Source organism: Adiantum capillus-veneris, chromosome 10 (genome assembly GCF_014529385.1).
Source record: "Adiantum capillus-veneris isolate H3 chromosome 10, ASM1452938v2, whole genome shotgun sequence".
Lineage (NCBI taxonomy): Eukaryota > Viridiplantae > Streptophyta > Polypodiopsida > Polypodiales > Pteridaceae > Adiantum > Adiantum capillus-veneris.
In genome coordinates this window covers 123,276,236-123,293,264 of record NC_140940.1, presented here as the reverse complement: position 1 = coordinate 123,293,264, position 17,029 = coordinate 123,276,236, and the positions used below count along the sequence as shown (strand labels likewise).

Sequence of the window (17,029 nt, the reverse complement as noted above, 5' to 3'; positions counted from 1 at the left end):
CCGGCTGGTCGTAATCCTGGTAGGGGTGGTTGTTGCCCCAACACCGGTTGTGATCTTTCTACACCTACACGTCCTGGTAGGTTGCCTGCTTGATATCTAGGCATCGGTGGAACTTGAGGAGAAGCTACCTGAGCTTGGGGAGCGTAAGGTCTCTCTCTCGCATATCCGTTGTTATAATAACATTCCTCGGTCCCATGGTTTGTCCATTTTTTTTCAATATCACACCACTTGGGATGTTTAGCGTGGGGTTTGGTGTACAAGTTAATATTTTTTAGAACTTCATCTACAAGCAGCTCTTGATTTACCGCTACTTCTCCTTTTGGTGCTGTCTTAGAAGACTTGCTTCCACTTTGTTGTCAAGATGAATTGTCGTCAAGGTCCTTGAACTCCCCCTCTCTGTAGACCGCACAATTGTCCACAAGGTAAAGAGCCTCCTTGGTCAATTTATTCAACGTCGTGCTCCTCTTCATATGTAAGTCTTTCTGGAGATCCGCATTCCTTAGTCCTTGGATGAATATAAGCATAAGTCTGGACTGAGTTGGAAGTTCTTCCATAGGACAAAACTTAACATATCTTTTTAGTCTTAGGGCTGCCTTTCGTACAGATTCCCCATCTTTCTGTTTGAATTTATGGATTTGTGAGACGGTATTATGAGCTATCCTCCTCTGTGAGAATTCCTTGATAAACTCGTCAAACACTTCCGCCATAGACTCAAAGTCTTTACGCTCTACAGAGTCAAACCAAGTGGCAACGTCATCCTCTAGGGTTAGTCCAAACCCTACCAATTGAGTAGGGAAGTCTAACACCTCTTCAGCTCTAACTACACGAACAAAGACTGCTACATGATCTCTTGGGTCTTTGCTTCTTGTGTATTTCTTGTTTACCCATTTTTGCACTTGAGAAGGTCTAATTCTCTGATGGTCTACAAACCTCATCATTGGATCTCCACGTCCTAATCGATATACCTCCTCAGGTCTTCTCTAATAGGCTGGTTCCTCTCCCAGTGGTGCTCCTAAGCCATAATTTCTAACAGTTCTCGCCAGAGATGGTTCATCTCTTCGAACTCGTTCTATGGGTGGTCCTCCAGGCTCTGTTGACCCTTGAGTTTTTGGCTTACTCTCTCCTTGATACCTTGAATAGAGTGGTGGTTCTTGCAAATCCCTTAGCCCTCGTGCGGCCTGATAACCATCTCGGTTTCGGTCTTGTTCCAATGTTGCACTCTGTCGAAGCCATGCCTGCAATGATGGATGGTTTGCTGGTTGGTCTTGGTTGTTGAATGCTTGCGGTCGGGTGGAATGTGAGGTAGCGTCATAATCTTGTGAAAAAGAATTCGTCGACTTGCTTGGGGTGTAGGTGGCTCTTGGCATTTCCTCAGGGTCATATGCTGATGCTCCTAGACCTATTGCCCTTTCTACCTCCTCTGGGAGAATATGTTGGTATTCTCGTCCGTATCTTTCAACAAAAACTATACCCTTCCCCATGGAAGTTTCATAAGAGAATAAGTAAAGAACCTTGTCTTTGCTTCATTCGTTTACGTATGGTTCTTTGCTACAAAAGTAAGCGACTATACCCTCACTCTCATGCTTGTAGATTCCCATGGTCTCGTTATAAGTTGGAACCCTGGTTGTTTTCATATCATACATAAAAATAGCTCCGGGCCGATCAATATTTGGTGGCGGTTCTTGATCTTCTGAAACCATTTTCCCTTTCGCCACATTATCTCCATATTTGTTGTAAACTTCAGGGTTACTAACTATCAGATAGTGGTTCCCCTTTTCGTCTCGGAATCTATCTCCATCATCATAGACTCGGATTATCTCAAATCTCTGTGCTGGCCTCTCTTCGATACAAATACACTTGTGTCCTCGATAGTCAGAATAGACTAGGAGTCCCCTCGAGTTTGTTCCCTCTAAGAAGATCACAGTGAGCTTGGAATCATTCAAAGGATTTAGGGAGGTGCTTCCTCCTGGCATTGGTCCGTCATAGGTGAAACCTCCTGGCTGTTGACTACCCATCATGAGGAAAGATTTTTCTGACGAAGTTTCAGTATCACTACCTTCCTGAATAATCGGTGCTAGCGGATCTAGCCTTGCCTGAGTTACACTCTCCTTGGTGGACACTAAGCTACCTTGGTCACCTGCCACCTTCTGGTCTCTAACAATGTATCTTCCTGATCTTAAATTCATCAAACTTATCAATGCAATTTATCACAAATCCGACCACTTATCTGGTCAAGGATCAGTTTCCGCACAACTTGCTTTGTTGTTGAATATACCTGTACACAAGTGTTTAATTTCGGCAATCGAATCAAAGCATTTATCTGCTAGAGGTTATCTTAGTAATGATTGGTATAACTGGAGAGTTAATCTCAACCACTACTGTATTTTATACACTGCTGATGTTCTGGATTAGGTCTGCTAATCTGAAACTGTACTTCCCTTGGATGTTGGTCAATTTATGCGAAAAAGTATGAATTCAGTCTTTGCTCTGTCAAATGGACAAACAAGGTCCAAATTCACTTCTGAAAGAAGTTATGGAACCCTTAAGCCAAATGGAATCTCACTGTCTATGCCCAGTCAAATTTTCTCTTCAGTAAGCCCCAATATACATTCTACGCGTAGGATGTCTCCTGCTTTGTTTTGCCTAGATTTTTGCACTATGGTTTCCCCTTGATGTGCTGAGCCCACAACTGTTTTTACTTTTTGATTTGGACACCTATAAGCTGGTCAATGAGTCAGAAATCTGTTCCGAGAGCCTCTTGCTGATCTTGATCAGTCTAATCAACTCCAATTTGGACCAAAATTGACTAGGAGGCTTGCCTTGGGCTATACAACACCTTGCTATGCCCACTGTCAATGTTTGGCTTTAATTTCTTGCTTTAGACATCCTACGCCTAGGATGTCTTTTTCATTAGAATGGCTTCAAACTCAAAGCAGAGGCTCCCCTTGAGTTGCTGATCACTTTGGTATACTCAAAATTTGGTTTAGAGTCCAAAATCACACATAAGACATCCTATGCGTAAGATGTCTTTTTGGCCTGTTTGACCCCAGACTTGACCCATAGCTTCCCCTTGATGTCAGTAACCCAGTGGTATGCTTAGATTTTGGTTTGGATTTCAAAAGTCCCCAATTTTAGCTGTTCTTGCCTTTTTCAGTCAAAAAGTGCTAAAGTCTGCTTTGAACCCAATTTTCTTACCCAAATGAGATGAAACCACTTTCAGTCACTCAATATATCATGCAAGACATGCTCATGCAGCCATCTTATGGTTTTGGTCTCAAAATATTTCTTTGGCACAATTTGGGTAGGATGTCTGGCAATTTCAGTCTATCTGGCCTTATCCTGTAAAGATATGGTCAAATTTCCACTTTCTAGTTGAAATTAGGGTAAACCCCACCTTCTGAACACATTGGTCAACTCAAAATCCCAAAATTCCTACCTGATTAGCCTGTAGACATCCTACGCGTTGTCGAGAAATTTGCGGTCTTGCTAGGAAAGCACCGGGCTTATGGCTGTGAGAGTTTGTGAGAGAACTCGTCAAAAACTATATGAAGGAGTTAAACCATAGATGCCATGAAGACTAGGGTTTGGAAAGAAGTGCAATCAAAGAAGACTCACCCTTTCTCTCTTGCACTCACACACACACAAAGAAAGAACGCAAAAGAGAATGTCAAAACAATACGAAGATGAAAACATCAAGGCTATGGTCATATCGTATCATGGGTAATATGAAGGGGTTAATGGATGAGTTAATGGCATTCAATCTTGGCTGACCAAATAGGCTACGAATTGTTCTTTGGAATTGTAGTTTTGTGCTTACCATAATATATATATTTTGTCTAGTGATTGGGATTAATTGTGTGTACAAATCCTCTTGGTTCATAGCAAGATAACTATGCTTACATCAAAAGAAAAATTATAGTCTATGAGAGGTAGTATGATGGGATCCGGTGATAGAAGTATTTCATTGAGCCTTTCAGGGCCAAAGAGAAACACTATACGTTGTTGAAAGTGTATCTTACGGCTAATCCATACATTAATTCTAATAGATTGTACAGAGTGAAAGCGATAGAAATGATCATCATGTGGGTTATTCATCTAGGATAGTATGTGAAAAATGTAGATATGAGAGAAGTGAAGAGACGAGAATTTTCCCTCCCAAGCCCTATTCTTGCCCGTAGGCAATAAGGATACTGCGGGGAGAGATGTACCTGTAGAAAAGAGAACCTAGAGAGGATGAATTACTAAGAATGAGAGAGATAGGTTTGGTTAAGGAGATGAGATTAGATACATATATATATGTTGGATTAGAGATGAAAATGAAAACAACAAGAAATCAAGAAAACATCAATGTAGAACACATCTTACTTGAAACCCTTCGGCACCATTATTGATGGGAGAGAGAAAAAGAGGGGAGAATTCAATGTTGATTGATACGCCAAGTACAACACCTTCTTTGATTAGAGTTGATCCTCCAAGGATGGCGTACAAGAATGGCTAGTTTTCCTCTAGGAGAAAGTGTAGGCTTGGGCTTATGTTAATGGGGCTAAGTACAATTAGGCATTACTACTCGCTCCCTCAAGAATTCCTCTCATCAATGGCTTGAATGATTGAGTTCCTTCCAAGGAAGAAGAGGTCCCCTTTTATAGGTGAAGGGAACCCACAAGGGTTTACACAAGAAGAGAGGAGCCAGTGTGAACAGGAATTGGAAAAGTTGGAAATGAGCTGTCCCTGCATGATGTGGGCAGACTGGGGTCCAGTATTTTGATCATATCTCCTCAACCGTAACTCCAAATAAAAAAGTAAAAATATGGGCAGAAACTTCAGCTCATTAGCTACGATTTTCATTTTAAAATCATTCTCCAATTCGGATTGGAACCTTGTGTAAAAAATTCATCACAATAGGGTCCATTTATGGCAGCAAAAGTCTTCATGTGGTCTCCTTAGCCTTGACTTTCATTTAATTCCCAAGGACACCTCATGCCATATGAAAGCATGGCATTTCTCCTTGACAAAGTTTTGTAACCATGCTTGCAATAATGCATTAAAATAAGTGTATCTTTGAAATCATGCCACCTAGTGTGCCACTAGGATTTGATTCTCTCCTAGTAGCTATTTAAAAAGAAATATAAGAAAAGTATAAAAAATACATAGAATATATATATATTGGAGTTTACCCTAGATATAGGATCTAGCTAGGGTGTGAGATGATAATGAAATAGTAGAAATAAAGAATCAATGCTTTTTGCCCCAAGTTAAAGAGGCGGAGCTATTGACACTTTTCCCATAGTATTTTTTGATGGTAAAGTAAGAATACATTACCCTTGAGATAAATAATAAGATGAGATAGAAAGCTTATTTTTATACTTACATATGCATATGTACATTATAGGAAATATAATTATGTATCTAAAAAGTTACAAGATATCTCTTGTAGCATGTGTTCCCACTATGTACATGTCACAGCACGACAGCGTAGGATGTCTCCTCGCTTGAAATTAATTTTTTTCCTGAAAGAAATTCTCCTGATGCTCTTTAGCTCTATCAGAAACTCTCACATTAACTTTTGGACTTCTCTTAAGCTTTTAAACACACTTTTGTGTCTTTTTGCGTCTTTTACAAACTTGTGATGACTTTACCAAGCAAGTATACATACATGAAATGCTCTAGATCCTGAATCATGATGTCCTACTTGCTCTACTCCTACTTATCATGTGAAATGGTGATAATGGTGTTTTCGTTGCTTTTTGGCCTCTCTGGACTCTCAAGCTCTCCTCTCACCGCTTCTACCACTCCAACTCCTACTCAAGAACTCGACTACTACCTAAAACTATCTTGGTCTACCTAATCTACCTAAGTCGAAGGATCTAGGCCAGACACACGCTTCCTAGACTCCCTCTAAGACATAGAGAGTCCTCCACCCTCTGATCCTATCTAAATGTAAAACGAAACTCTTGGCAAGCCAAAAATCCCACTCCTCAAGGATTAGTCTCAGTCACCTACCTAAGGTTTTCGTCCCCGGCAGTAGCGCCAATGTTGGACGGATACGCCGTGACAGACGTCAGCACAACGAGAACTCACCTAACATATAATGTCAGCTAAGGACGAAGCTCGACCCGCAGGCGTGTGGAAGCAAGCATAAGGTGTCCACCTACACTCGACCGACTCCTAACTAATTCCTACAGAGGTCTCTACCAATTTTCTAAGTCACAGCCTTCAAGAGTGCATAAGAGGAAACTTCCTACAACGCTGTCTAGAGCCGAATACCCATCAAACAATCTCGAAACACCATAGAACTTGAAGGAGACCCTACTAACACCAGTAGGTCGCTCTCCCTAGGGTCTATGAACCAAAATCCCAACCCAAAACACACGGTGCAAAATCACGTAGGATGTCTGGCCGAAATTTGCAGGTCTTCGTTTCCAAAATCTAATGTTCCTAATGTGTAGTTCTGCTCATTGTGAACGCGTAGATATGTTGCAATGCAAAATCGGACAATGTATGCTCACCCAATCACCAGATGAAGCTCGTAGAAGGAGCTCGCAAAACCGGATCGTGCGCACGCAATGTAGGTATCGACGCGTAGCTCTCGTTGGGGACAACACGTTGCACTTCTCCACACTCGATTCCGACCACTGGTGCACACGTAGCATCAAGATGAAGCTCACACTCTCTCTCGTACACAGTACGCTCACTCACAGACTTCAAAACTTCTTTTTTAAAATGACAAAAGGTTTTTCATTAAGGTCAAAAATTAGTGGTATATATACCTTACAATTCTCAAACCCTAAAGTTCCAAAATCAACCAACTACTCCACCTATCTATCAAAACTCGGATACAATCTTGAAACTTCTGTAAGTCCCAATATTTACAAAGTGAAAAACCAGGTTTCCTCAATAAATGAATAATTACAAAAAATGATAATCCTCCGAGTAGTTAGTCTCCATGGGGTGTGTCCAGCTTCTAACAAACCCCAATTTCTACATAACTTGAAAAACGACATAATTCAATAAAAAGTTTGTTCAAAACAAGATTTTATCATAAACTTTAACAAATTTTTTTTTCCTAATTTAAAACGAAATTTCACATAACAAATCCTAATTTCTTTTAAAGCATTGAAAGTTTTATGCATTCAAAGTTTAAAGCATGATTTTTTTTTTTAATATACAAAGTAATTTAAATAAACTTAATATGCATTTAAAGGTTTGAGCACTCACATTAGTCCTATTTGAGCAATGAAAGTTGTCGCCTAAGTTGTAGAACCTGCAAAAACGCACACACAAACACAAACACAAAGTTAAACCCTAAACCCTAAATCTACAAGAAAACATGAAAATAATCTTACCTTAGTGTTATGCGCTAACCCACAAGCAAGATTAGCACCTCCAACGGCGTGTATCGTAGCAGATCTATGAGAGAGGGTGAAGAGGAGAGCTTGAGATGTGGCACAAAAATTAGTAGAAATGTGCAGAGAAAGTCCGCGGTTTTGGTTTTTGCAAGTACCGACGGTACAACATGTCGGTATAGGCGTTGAAACAGCCAACGAAAGGGGCGTTAGAATGCGCATTTGCGCTGGCGTCGGAACACCCGTCGAAATAGGCATCGGAATTTTAAAAATGATTTTAAAAAAAAAATCTTGGCTCCCTCCATAAATACACACACATATGATGACGCCCGCCAGTGACGTCGGTAATGTGGCGCCAGAATTCAAGTGACCTCTTGTAGTGTATTACAATAGTGAATACACAAGTAGTGAATGCATGTGGTGTATCAAAATAATGAATTCACCTTGTGCATTATTACTTTAGCTCTAGATAATTGATACCATACTAGGTGTATAAATAATTGATTCCATATTATATATGTCCTTGTTTCTCCCGTACGTACTAGGTATCAATTTGAAGTTCTCAAGACCTAGAAGATTACAGTCCGATCGTTAATAAGCTAGGGAGAAAATTGCAGCCAACTTAAAACTAGCTTATCGTCCATATGATAGGTCATGGTTTGAAATTACTGCATTATATAAAGATTGGAGCATGCAATGTGATATCTTTTCTCACAATCTAGAAATATGTCCCTCTTGCACAACGGCATACCTCACATATACAATATTTACAAGGTTGATAGAAAACTGAAATAGACACTTGTTGCCCTCGCTTCTGTATTATTGCTGGGTGCTTTGCCATCGTAATGGCAACAACAAGACTTAGCAACATTGCATCTATAGTCTATTACCAACTCAAGATACTAACCACGAATCAACAGTATCCCCTCTCTATTCATGAGACCGATGAGCGGTATTTGGACGTAAAAGAGGCAGATATTATAATTATAGACAAGCTATCCATGTTAACCCAAACAACTTTTGACCTTATCAAAAGATAAAATTTGAATGTAATAAGCAGTACATTGGTAGATCCCTTCAACAACAAATGTGTTTTTTGCTCGGTGATCTTCTCCAACTACCCCCAGTTTGTAGTCATACTTAGGAGCTTTGTAACACATGCCATATCAGAAGCTCGGTCCACCAGCTACATGCAACTTTGTACAAGATGTCATACTATATAAGACATGCAACGGACCCTGAATTGCTTCAATTCTTGGCCATTATGTGTGAAAGAAAACCAATCGACATAGATGAGATCAATTGTAACTTGGGTGCATGTATTATAGATGAAGCCAATCTGCATGACTACATCAACAACTCTACTATGGTAATTTATATTCATAGATCAAATGTCCAACACTATAACAACCTTGCCTTGAATAAGTTGTATTGTCACTCATTAGGTGAAATTTGGACTCACAAAGGGGCCCTTTAAGCAGTTTGACTTTACCTCTCTCTACCAAAACGGGAGCAATAAGAATAAAGTTTTGCAAACAAACTCCAAATTTGGCGGAGGTTTGACAGTTAAAATGTCAAACTGATATATAGCACGCCAAAAATATGAGGAATCTCATGGCATGCTATGTATCAGTTTGACATTCTAATTGTCAAACCTCGGCCAAATTTGGAGTTTGTTTGCAAAACTTTATTCTTATTGCTCCCGTTTTGGTAGAGAGAGGTAAAGGCAAACAGCTTAAAGGGCCCTTTTGTGAGTCCACATTTCACCTAATTACAATCAAACTAGCATTACAAAGTTGAAATGAAGATGAATGCGGGTAACATAAATGTCCCTTATTAGAGGATCCTAGACCCCAAGTTCAATAAGATGGATTCGATCGTAATTGGCGTGCCAAATTAGTCATTCTCTTGTTCCCTTTAGTTTTACATGCTAAATGTCAATTTACATATGTCCTGTTATATTCTATAGATGCTATATAGCAAGACCCACCAAGCAAGACTAGTTAGAAAGAGAGTTGGTGATTTTCCATTCACGCTTTATCTTAAAGTGTTTGTGACTCTCATTGTGAACTCTCATAGCCAGAGGTTCTGCACCTTCCCAACTAGACCACACACATTCCGACAATGTACGTCTCTAGCATCGCTTTCTGGCACTCACATAATATCAATACTCGTGAAGTAACTCGGCTGGGATATGGAGACACTTTGAGGTTGTCAGTCCTCAAGAAGTGAACCTAACAAGCAAAAAACCATCAACTGAACAACAAAACCACCACTGAATGATCGAAAAAGCTACCTATGTCCTTTCTGACTACCCTCAGTGATCACGCTCGGCCTATTGCATTGTGCTAGACATTGATAAGGGATGTTGGAGAAACATATCTCGCTTAGTGGCACATTGGTTGGTATGCATGCCACATGTAGCGTCCTTATGAAAGTTTGAAGATTTCTTGATGAGATTTGTGTGTATTAAATTCATCTTTTGGAATGCCTTCATTGAAGAATATGCCCAAACATGCCTATGGCAAGGAAGCTCATGGTTGTTTTTGACAAATGTGAAGTCAGGGCTTGTTTCATATGCCCAAGTCTATATGTGAAAATGTGAAAATTTTTGAAATTTAATCATCCCTTCTGTTGCACTCAGGCAACAGCCACAAAATTATTGAGTGACCCCCCACCCCGATCACCTAAGTCAGCAGTTTACATCACCTAAGCCACATTCTTGAGTTCATTGGCACCCTCTATCTGCTGCTTTTGGGTTGAAGGTATGATCGTGATGCCTCAGTCCATATATATGCATGCCAACTGTGGCATCCTCACAAAAACATGAAAAGTTACTCAAGTTTGACAAATCTTACATTCAAGGGAAAAAGACACTACGTGGAGGTCCTTAGATAGTAGACCTCCAACATAACCTAATCATACTAAAGTCCACTCCCATGTTTTGAAATTAAAACCAACGACACTCGTTTATGGAATAGCACAGTCAGCATCGACCAAATGCCAGTATTAGTGTCGTCTATGGAATAGCACAGTCAGCATCGACCAAATGCCAGTATTTTCCATCACCGAAGTAACATTCTTAAGTCCCGTTCATTGGCACCATCTACCCGCTGCAGAAAGAGGAAGACATGATCGTCGCACAGGAACGTTATGGCTATTGTCAACTGCTTCCAGGCCAGTTGTGTAGAGAGAGAAGAGAGTTGCTGGCCCACATGCATATCCATATGCCCGGCGCCAATATAGCCTTCGGAGGCTGTCTGGGGGGCTGCATGACCATAACGTTGCAATCTATCGCCTGCGGACTATCAATGCAGATCGGCTGCTTTCCTACATGCAGATCCATACGCCCATCCAATAGAGAAACAATGCCCAGGCAGGAGAAGCTACGCCATGGCTGTAGAAACTTAAGTCTAGAATAAGAATTGCATAATAGAGAGAAGACAAAACTCTGATTAATAAGTAGAAATTGAATACACTAATAATATAGAGTGGAGCGTGCAGCTCTTTATATACAGGTGGGGGTAAGGGCTAACTCCCAAGAGTACAGGGGAGCAATTCAAGGGAGTTGATCTAGGGAGAGATTTATGGGTGAGGTAGCTGATTATGGGTGGTTCACCCTTCACCCAACAGTCACGTGGAAAGGGACTTTGACAGCCCCCTGAAGGGTGAACTACTCCTTGAAATAAAAACAGAACCTGCTACAAGGATTGATCCAACACCTGAATATAAAAAAAAAGGAAGTTTAATACATAGCTCTAAAATAGCCCCCCTCAAGGAGAAGGGCACCTAAGAGGGATGAGGTTGAGGGCACGGCATAAGGCAGTTTGTTTGGCCGCAGGCACGGATTTCGTCAAGAAATCAGCCCAATTCTCCTCGCTACAAACATACTCGACCTGCAAAAACTTCTCTTGGAAATCAGCCCAATTCTCCTCGCTACAAACATACTCGACCTGCAAAAACTTCTCTTGGACCAAGTCTTTCAAAAAATGATGACTAATTTTTACATGCTTTAGTCTAGATGGAAAAGAGGGGGATTCAGCCAAGGTGATGGTAGATTGGTTGTCGCAGTAGAGGATGACGGGGTCATCTGTCATAGCAAAGGGCAATGTGAATTCTGAAATGAGCTCTTGTAGCCATAGTGCTTCACGCGAAGCAAGGGCATAAGCAACATATTCCGCTGCAGTAGATGACTAAGCGATGGACGACCGGCGCTTGGTTTGCGAGGAGATAGGGGCACCTGCAAGGTTAAACACATAGCCGCCAGTGGAGAAACAACCTGGGTCATCACTGGCCCAATTTGGATCAACATACCCAGAGATGGATATAGGAGTATTTGTATCATAAGAGTAAGTAAGTGCATAGGCTTGTGTAGTGCAGAGATAACGTAGTATACGCTTGGCAGCTTGTTTATGTGCTTTGCAGGGTTTAGCCATAGAGCGAGAAAGCATGTGTCCAACATAGGATAGATCAAAGCGTGTGCATGAGATGAAGTAGCGGATCTGGCCACAAAACTTAGGAAAATGAAAGTTAGGAAAATATAAGGCATCAGCATGAGTGTAAGCATGATATTCTGGTGCAAGCTTGTGTTTAAGAGGGAGAGGGGTAAGCTCATAGGATGATGCAGACATACCATAATAAAGAAGGAGTTCCTCAATGTATTGTGATTGAGAGAGACTAATGGTTTTGTGGATCGGATCACGCGTCACTTGTATGCCCAAGAAATAAGACATCGAACCCTTGTTAGTGACGGGAAACTCTTGGGAAAGGCAATCTATGGCTTTCATAATGATATGTTTGGAAGTGCCTAATAGAGGACTATCATCAACAAAGAGACCAAGTATGGCCATACCTTCAGCAAAACGCCAGATGTAAAAGTTATAGTCGTTTTGAAGACTCTCCTAGCCACAGCCAATCAGGTACTCATGCATCCGCGTATACCATTGTCGAGCAGATTGCTCGAGACCATATATGGGCTTGTTGAGTTGGCACACATGATTTGGATAAGCTGGATTGGCGAAGTGGGGTGGCTGAAACATGTAGATGAGTTCACACAGAACTCCATGAAGAAAATCAGTTTTTATGTCGAGATGATGTAGCAAAAGATCGAACTTAGCTGCAATTGCGACTAGTAGGCGAAAAACGGTCATGCCAAGGATAGGGGAATACGTGTCGAAATAATCGACGTCGTATTGTTGTGAGAAACCGCTAGCTACTAAACGAGCTTTGTACCGCTTGACTGTGCCATCTGGATGATATTTTTTCTTTAAGAGACCCTTACAAGAACCGATGTTATGATGCTGCGATGGAGGCACCAAAGTCCATGTGTTTGCTTCTTCGAGATCTTGGAGCTCTTCCATGATGGCTCCATGCCATAGAGTACTCTCACTTGAGGCTAGAGCATCTGCAATAGAGAGTGGGAGTGCATCTTCCAAGGGGTCGGGTGGCGCTGCTGTGATGCGCTCGTCTGTGGAGAAAGCTGTCGCATGATAGATATCGTGGATGGAGTGGGTACGAACACGGTGGCTGGAGGCAGCTTGATCCAATTCAGGAGGATGTGGTGAGGAGCCATTTGATGAGGCAGTAGAGGAAGAAGTGGAAGAAGCAGAGGACTCGGGTTCTATTTCATCCACATCAGAAGGTATGGGGATATGAGGAGGAGTGGCATGGGATTCCGGGGCGGGGACATGTGATGGAGAGGGTGGTGGTGTGGAAAGCCGAGCATATCTCGCTGGCTCGCGATAGGGAGCAACACGAAGTTTGTTGGGAGGGAGGCTCCTTTTGCGCACAGTTTGATAAGTACGCAGCATGCTGGGCGGTGGAGGTGATAAGAGGGCGCTTTGGGAGCTGGGAGGTCGCTGAAATACAGGAGCCAATGAAGAGGGTGGAGAATGATGTTGATCAGCAGAAGGTGTAAGAGTAACTGGCAACGGAAGGAGGGCTGCGCCAAGAGGTGTAGGGGCTGGTGGGGCAGTAGGTCCAACTACAGTCGAAGGAGCTGCGCCATGAGGTGGGAGAACAACCGGGTGTGGGAGAAGAGGTGCGCTTCTGGCTGAGGTGTGTGGGCGAGTTACAGAAGGAAGAGGGAGGGTTGCGCCATGAGGTGTAGGGACTAGTGGGGCAGCAGGTAGAGCTACAAATGGAGGTGGAAAGGCAGTCGGCCGGGTGTGGGGGCTAAGAGGTGTTGTAATGGCTGACGTGCCTTGGTGAGCAACAGAAGTGAGAGCTGCACCATGATGAGCACGACCATTGTGTTTAAGTAGGGGTGTGTTGTCATGCCAAGGGTAGGACTAGACGGGCACGGCCCGGGCAATGTGTCAGACACACATGTAGTAAAGGGGTCTATATAGGATGGTTGGGAGGTTATTCGCATGTCTGTCTACCCACTGGTCTTATATTGGTATCAGAGCATGGAGAAGGGGGAGGAAGAAGAAGGGGGCATGGAGGCCATGGATCTTCGATCTCTCCCTCTCTTTCTTTGGGGTTCATGGAAGCTCGCCCTCCTTTCAGCGATGAAGGAGTATGGCAGAGTTTTTTCATAGATGCATGGCGAGATTTCGTGCTGCAAGGACGGCATGGATTTTCTCTCTCTCGTGATCGGGGTTCTAGACACCACCATGGCCGCAGGAATCGGCGTTCTACAGAACCGGAGTCGGGAAGCTTAGCGGGATCGGCCGCTAACACACACAAAGGGAAGCATGTCGACCTGCTCAAAACCCGCCAAGACTGAACTCATCAGGTGCGCCTCGGCATGATATGCACATCCCGTCCCTGCTGCAAGCCCCAACAAAGCCCGTGCAGGCCAGTGCAAAGGAGTTTTTTCCTGCAGAGTCGCCTGCGTCGCCACCATGGAGGTTTTCTTCATAATTTGGATTTAGTGGGCGCCCTAAATTAGGGCACCCCCTCTTGATAGGGGCAGGGACCCGCGGCTCTTGTGGATTGCATGTCAAGGCATGCAACCATGCATGCACGTAGGGCATGGCATGCTTGGCATGCAACCAAGGCCATGCCATAGTTCTGCAGGGATAGAAAATTCTGGAGTGTTTTCCACTGCAGCAAGCTTCTCAATTTACCGCCGATTATTTAGTAAGCGACGGAACCAACATGGTACGACCATGTCGGCAAACGGATATGTAGGTACGGCTATTCACGGGATCGAGCTTTCCAAGGGATTATGCTTGTGGAAAGCGGTGAACCACTTTGCAAGCAAAAGCAATGCGAGCAAGGCTTCAGGACGGCAGTCAAAATGTTTGGGTTAGCCGACTAAGAGCAGAATCCTTCAACGGCTATGATGCCTTCATGGATTTTCGTCATGATTCCAGGTATTTTTGTTTGTTTCGGCATTAATTTTTGCATTCTTTATACAATCATCTGCACTTTGTTTGGTTTTGTGAATTCCGACTGGTGCAATGGTTGCCGCCAAGAGATAGGTAGAATTTATCAAGAAAGGCTTGAATGATTCTACTGCAACGCTCTTGTTCAAGGTGCATAGAACTTGGCAAGGCCGACGCACGGTTTGAGTAACACCACTGGAGCATTGAAGTTGCTCACAAGATTCCAAATTGGTTGTGAATTGGGCAAGGCCCTTGACAGCATGAAGTGGAGTACTTATTGCACATGTGCTTCGTAACTCTCATATGCAATGGAATGAATAATCACGGCTATCATTCATAATGCCAAGCAGGTATGAGATGCATCCGTTGCACATGTTTTATTGTTTTTCCATTACGTTTATAATTTGGCGCGGTCAATTTTTTATGCATGCTTGACAAGGTCGACTCTTTTTGCTATGTCGTCGGTCGCTAATAGCATTTATTGGCAAAGAGGCCAGACATAGGTACCTTGATGGAGCACTCTCATCACAGGTTACTTTTTGCTTCAAAGGCAGGACCAAGGGCCAGTTTTTCAGCATCTCAAGGTGACAGCATCTCAACGTGACAGGCATCTCAAGGTGACAAGCATGGCATATTACTGGATTTGTTGAGGGCAGCAAGTTGCTCGGCATGGCCGACTCATTGTCACTGTTTCTATAAGCCAACATACGATGCTTGTCACACAATACTGGTTAATTTCACTTGAAATTGCTCGACAAGGTCGATTCTTTTTGTCATGCTATTTGCAGCCACATCAGTTGGCTATTAGCACTAACAGCTTTAGCTGAAGCACGGCTTCTATTTATGCATCTTGCATAATGACTCACCACGTTTGGCATATGCTATGAGCATACAAACTTGGGACGGCTTTGGCAAACGGTTTGCAGATTATTTCATTCCGTATACGAAGGATGTAGATTATTTCATTCCGTATACGAAGGATGTATATGATACAAGAGGGCGTATATCCATATGTGACAACTCTTTCTCGCACAACCGATTTGGCTATGAGCCACCTTTACGCGAGCTTTCCCTTGGGAATTTCATAACAACCGGTTGCAGCAACAACTACCGGGTTGGCCAAGTTTAAGTTTAAGTTTAAGTTACTTGGCAATTACTGTCATTGTGCAAAGTAAAGTGCTTTGGCAATTTTACATGAAGCATGGCTTCTCCCTTCTGCCGAGATACTGCCATTGATTTGGAATCAAGGGCTTTGGCACACAAGTTTGGGGAACTGGCAAAATAGGGAATGTCAGCTCACAGAATCCCTACCCACAGAATCCCTACCAGCTTATTATGTGCAAGGCACTTATGGTTTTAGTTCTCACGCTCGAGACCGTTATAGTAGCCAAGGGCTTACGTTTTTGCATGCAAGGCATGCTCAGCAGGTGGCATGGATTCCACCACTTTATGCATTATGCTTCCGCTATCACACTCGCAACTCTGTCAAGGACAGACTAAGTGATGGATTGTTGAACCTGATGGTTGGTTGCTATCAACACCCAAAAGCACTAAAAGCCTAACCTAAATCTAGGACTTATTTCACAGGCAAAATGCCAATGCTAAGTCATTTTCATACAATCACGACCCTGCAAGCCAGGTAGATCAAGATGTGGTTGTGTTTTTTGGTTACCTCTCTCAATGAGAGTCATAGCAGAAACTTGTTGAATGTTTATAGGATATACTGCACGTTAGGCATAAGATGCACACGAGCATGGCAATCAACTATACACATCATAGTCGTTCAAGGAACGTTCCGCAGCCCAGCATGCTCTTCTTCTCTCTCGTTCTCTCTCTTTAAGGGAATAATGACAATCTTCTAAGAAGCTTTTGACACGTGTTTTTGCTCGTGAGTCAGCTTGAGCCAAGGTGCTCTAACTCTCAGCTAGCACGTGGCTAAGATGCTACTCAAATTGGTCTTCATCGGTTCGTCCATTGAACACTAATTTGCACAAGGGATATGAGCCACACAGGCTAAGAACCATTGCCAGGCCAAGGGTAAGACCCAACTATTGGCATTCTTTGGGTGATTTTTTTCAAGAGTGATCAGATCTACCCAAGGAAGTATACATCGACGTTAATGGACAAGCAAGGGTCTTGTCATTCAAGATGTTTACAGTGTCATTTTTGCACTACGTGTTTTTAGTGCGACACTCAAGTTGAGTTTTTGATAAATCTTCAACTCACAGCAGCTGATCTTTACAAGGAAGTATAGATGCAGCAATCAGTTGAGACAGCATGGCAGTTCACTTGTGTGGATTTCTTGCTCTCTCTACAGCACTATGGAGTGTCTATGGACAATATTGTTTAGGG

General features: G+C 42.7%; 2 protein-coding genes across 2 annotated transcripts in view; both read right to left on the bottom strand.

The window, feature by feature from the left end:
* Positions 1–10,875: 10,875 nt before the first annotated feature.
* LOC147449573 (uncharacterized) overlaps positions 10,876–17,029 on the bottom strand; it is a 40,235-nt gene continuing 34,081 nt past the window's right edge. Inside the window, exon 2 of the mRNA XM_086521593.1 lies at positions 10,876–13,569. Coding sequence (XP_086377719.1) covers positions 12,245–13,569 — 1,325 coding nt within the window. The 3' untranslated portion in view covers positions 10,876–12,244. The remainder of the gene's footprint in view (positions 13,570–17,029) is intronic.
* On the bottom strand, positions 11,537–11,974 carry LOC147449574 (secreted RxLR effector protein 161-like). The gene has a single exon (XM_086521594.1). The coding sequence runs from the start codon at positions 11,972–11,974 to the stop codon at positions 11,537–11,539; it is 438 nt and encodes a 145-aa protein (XP_086377720.1).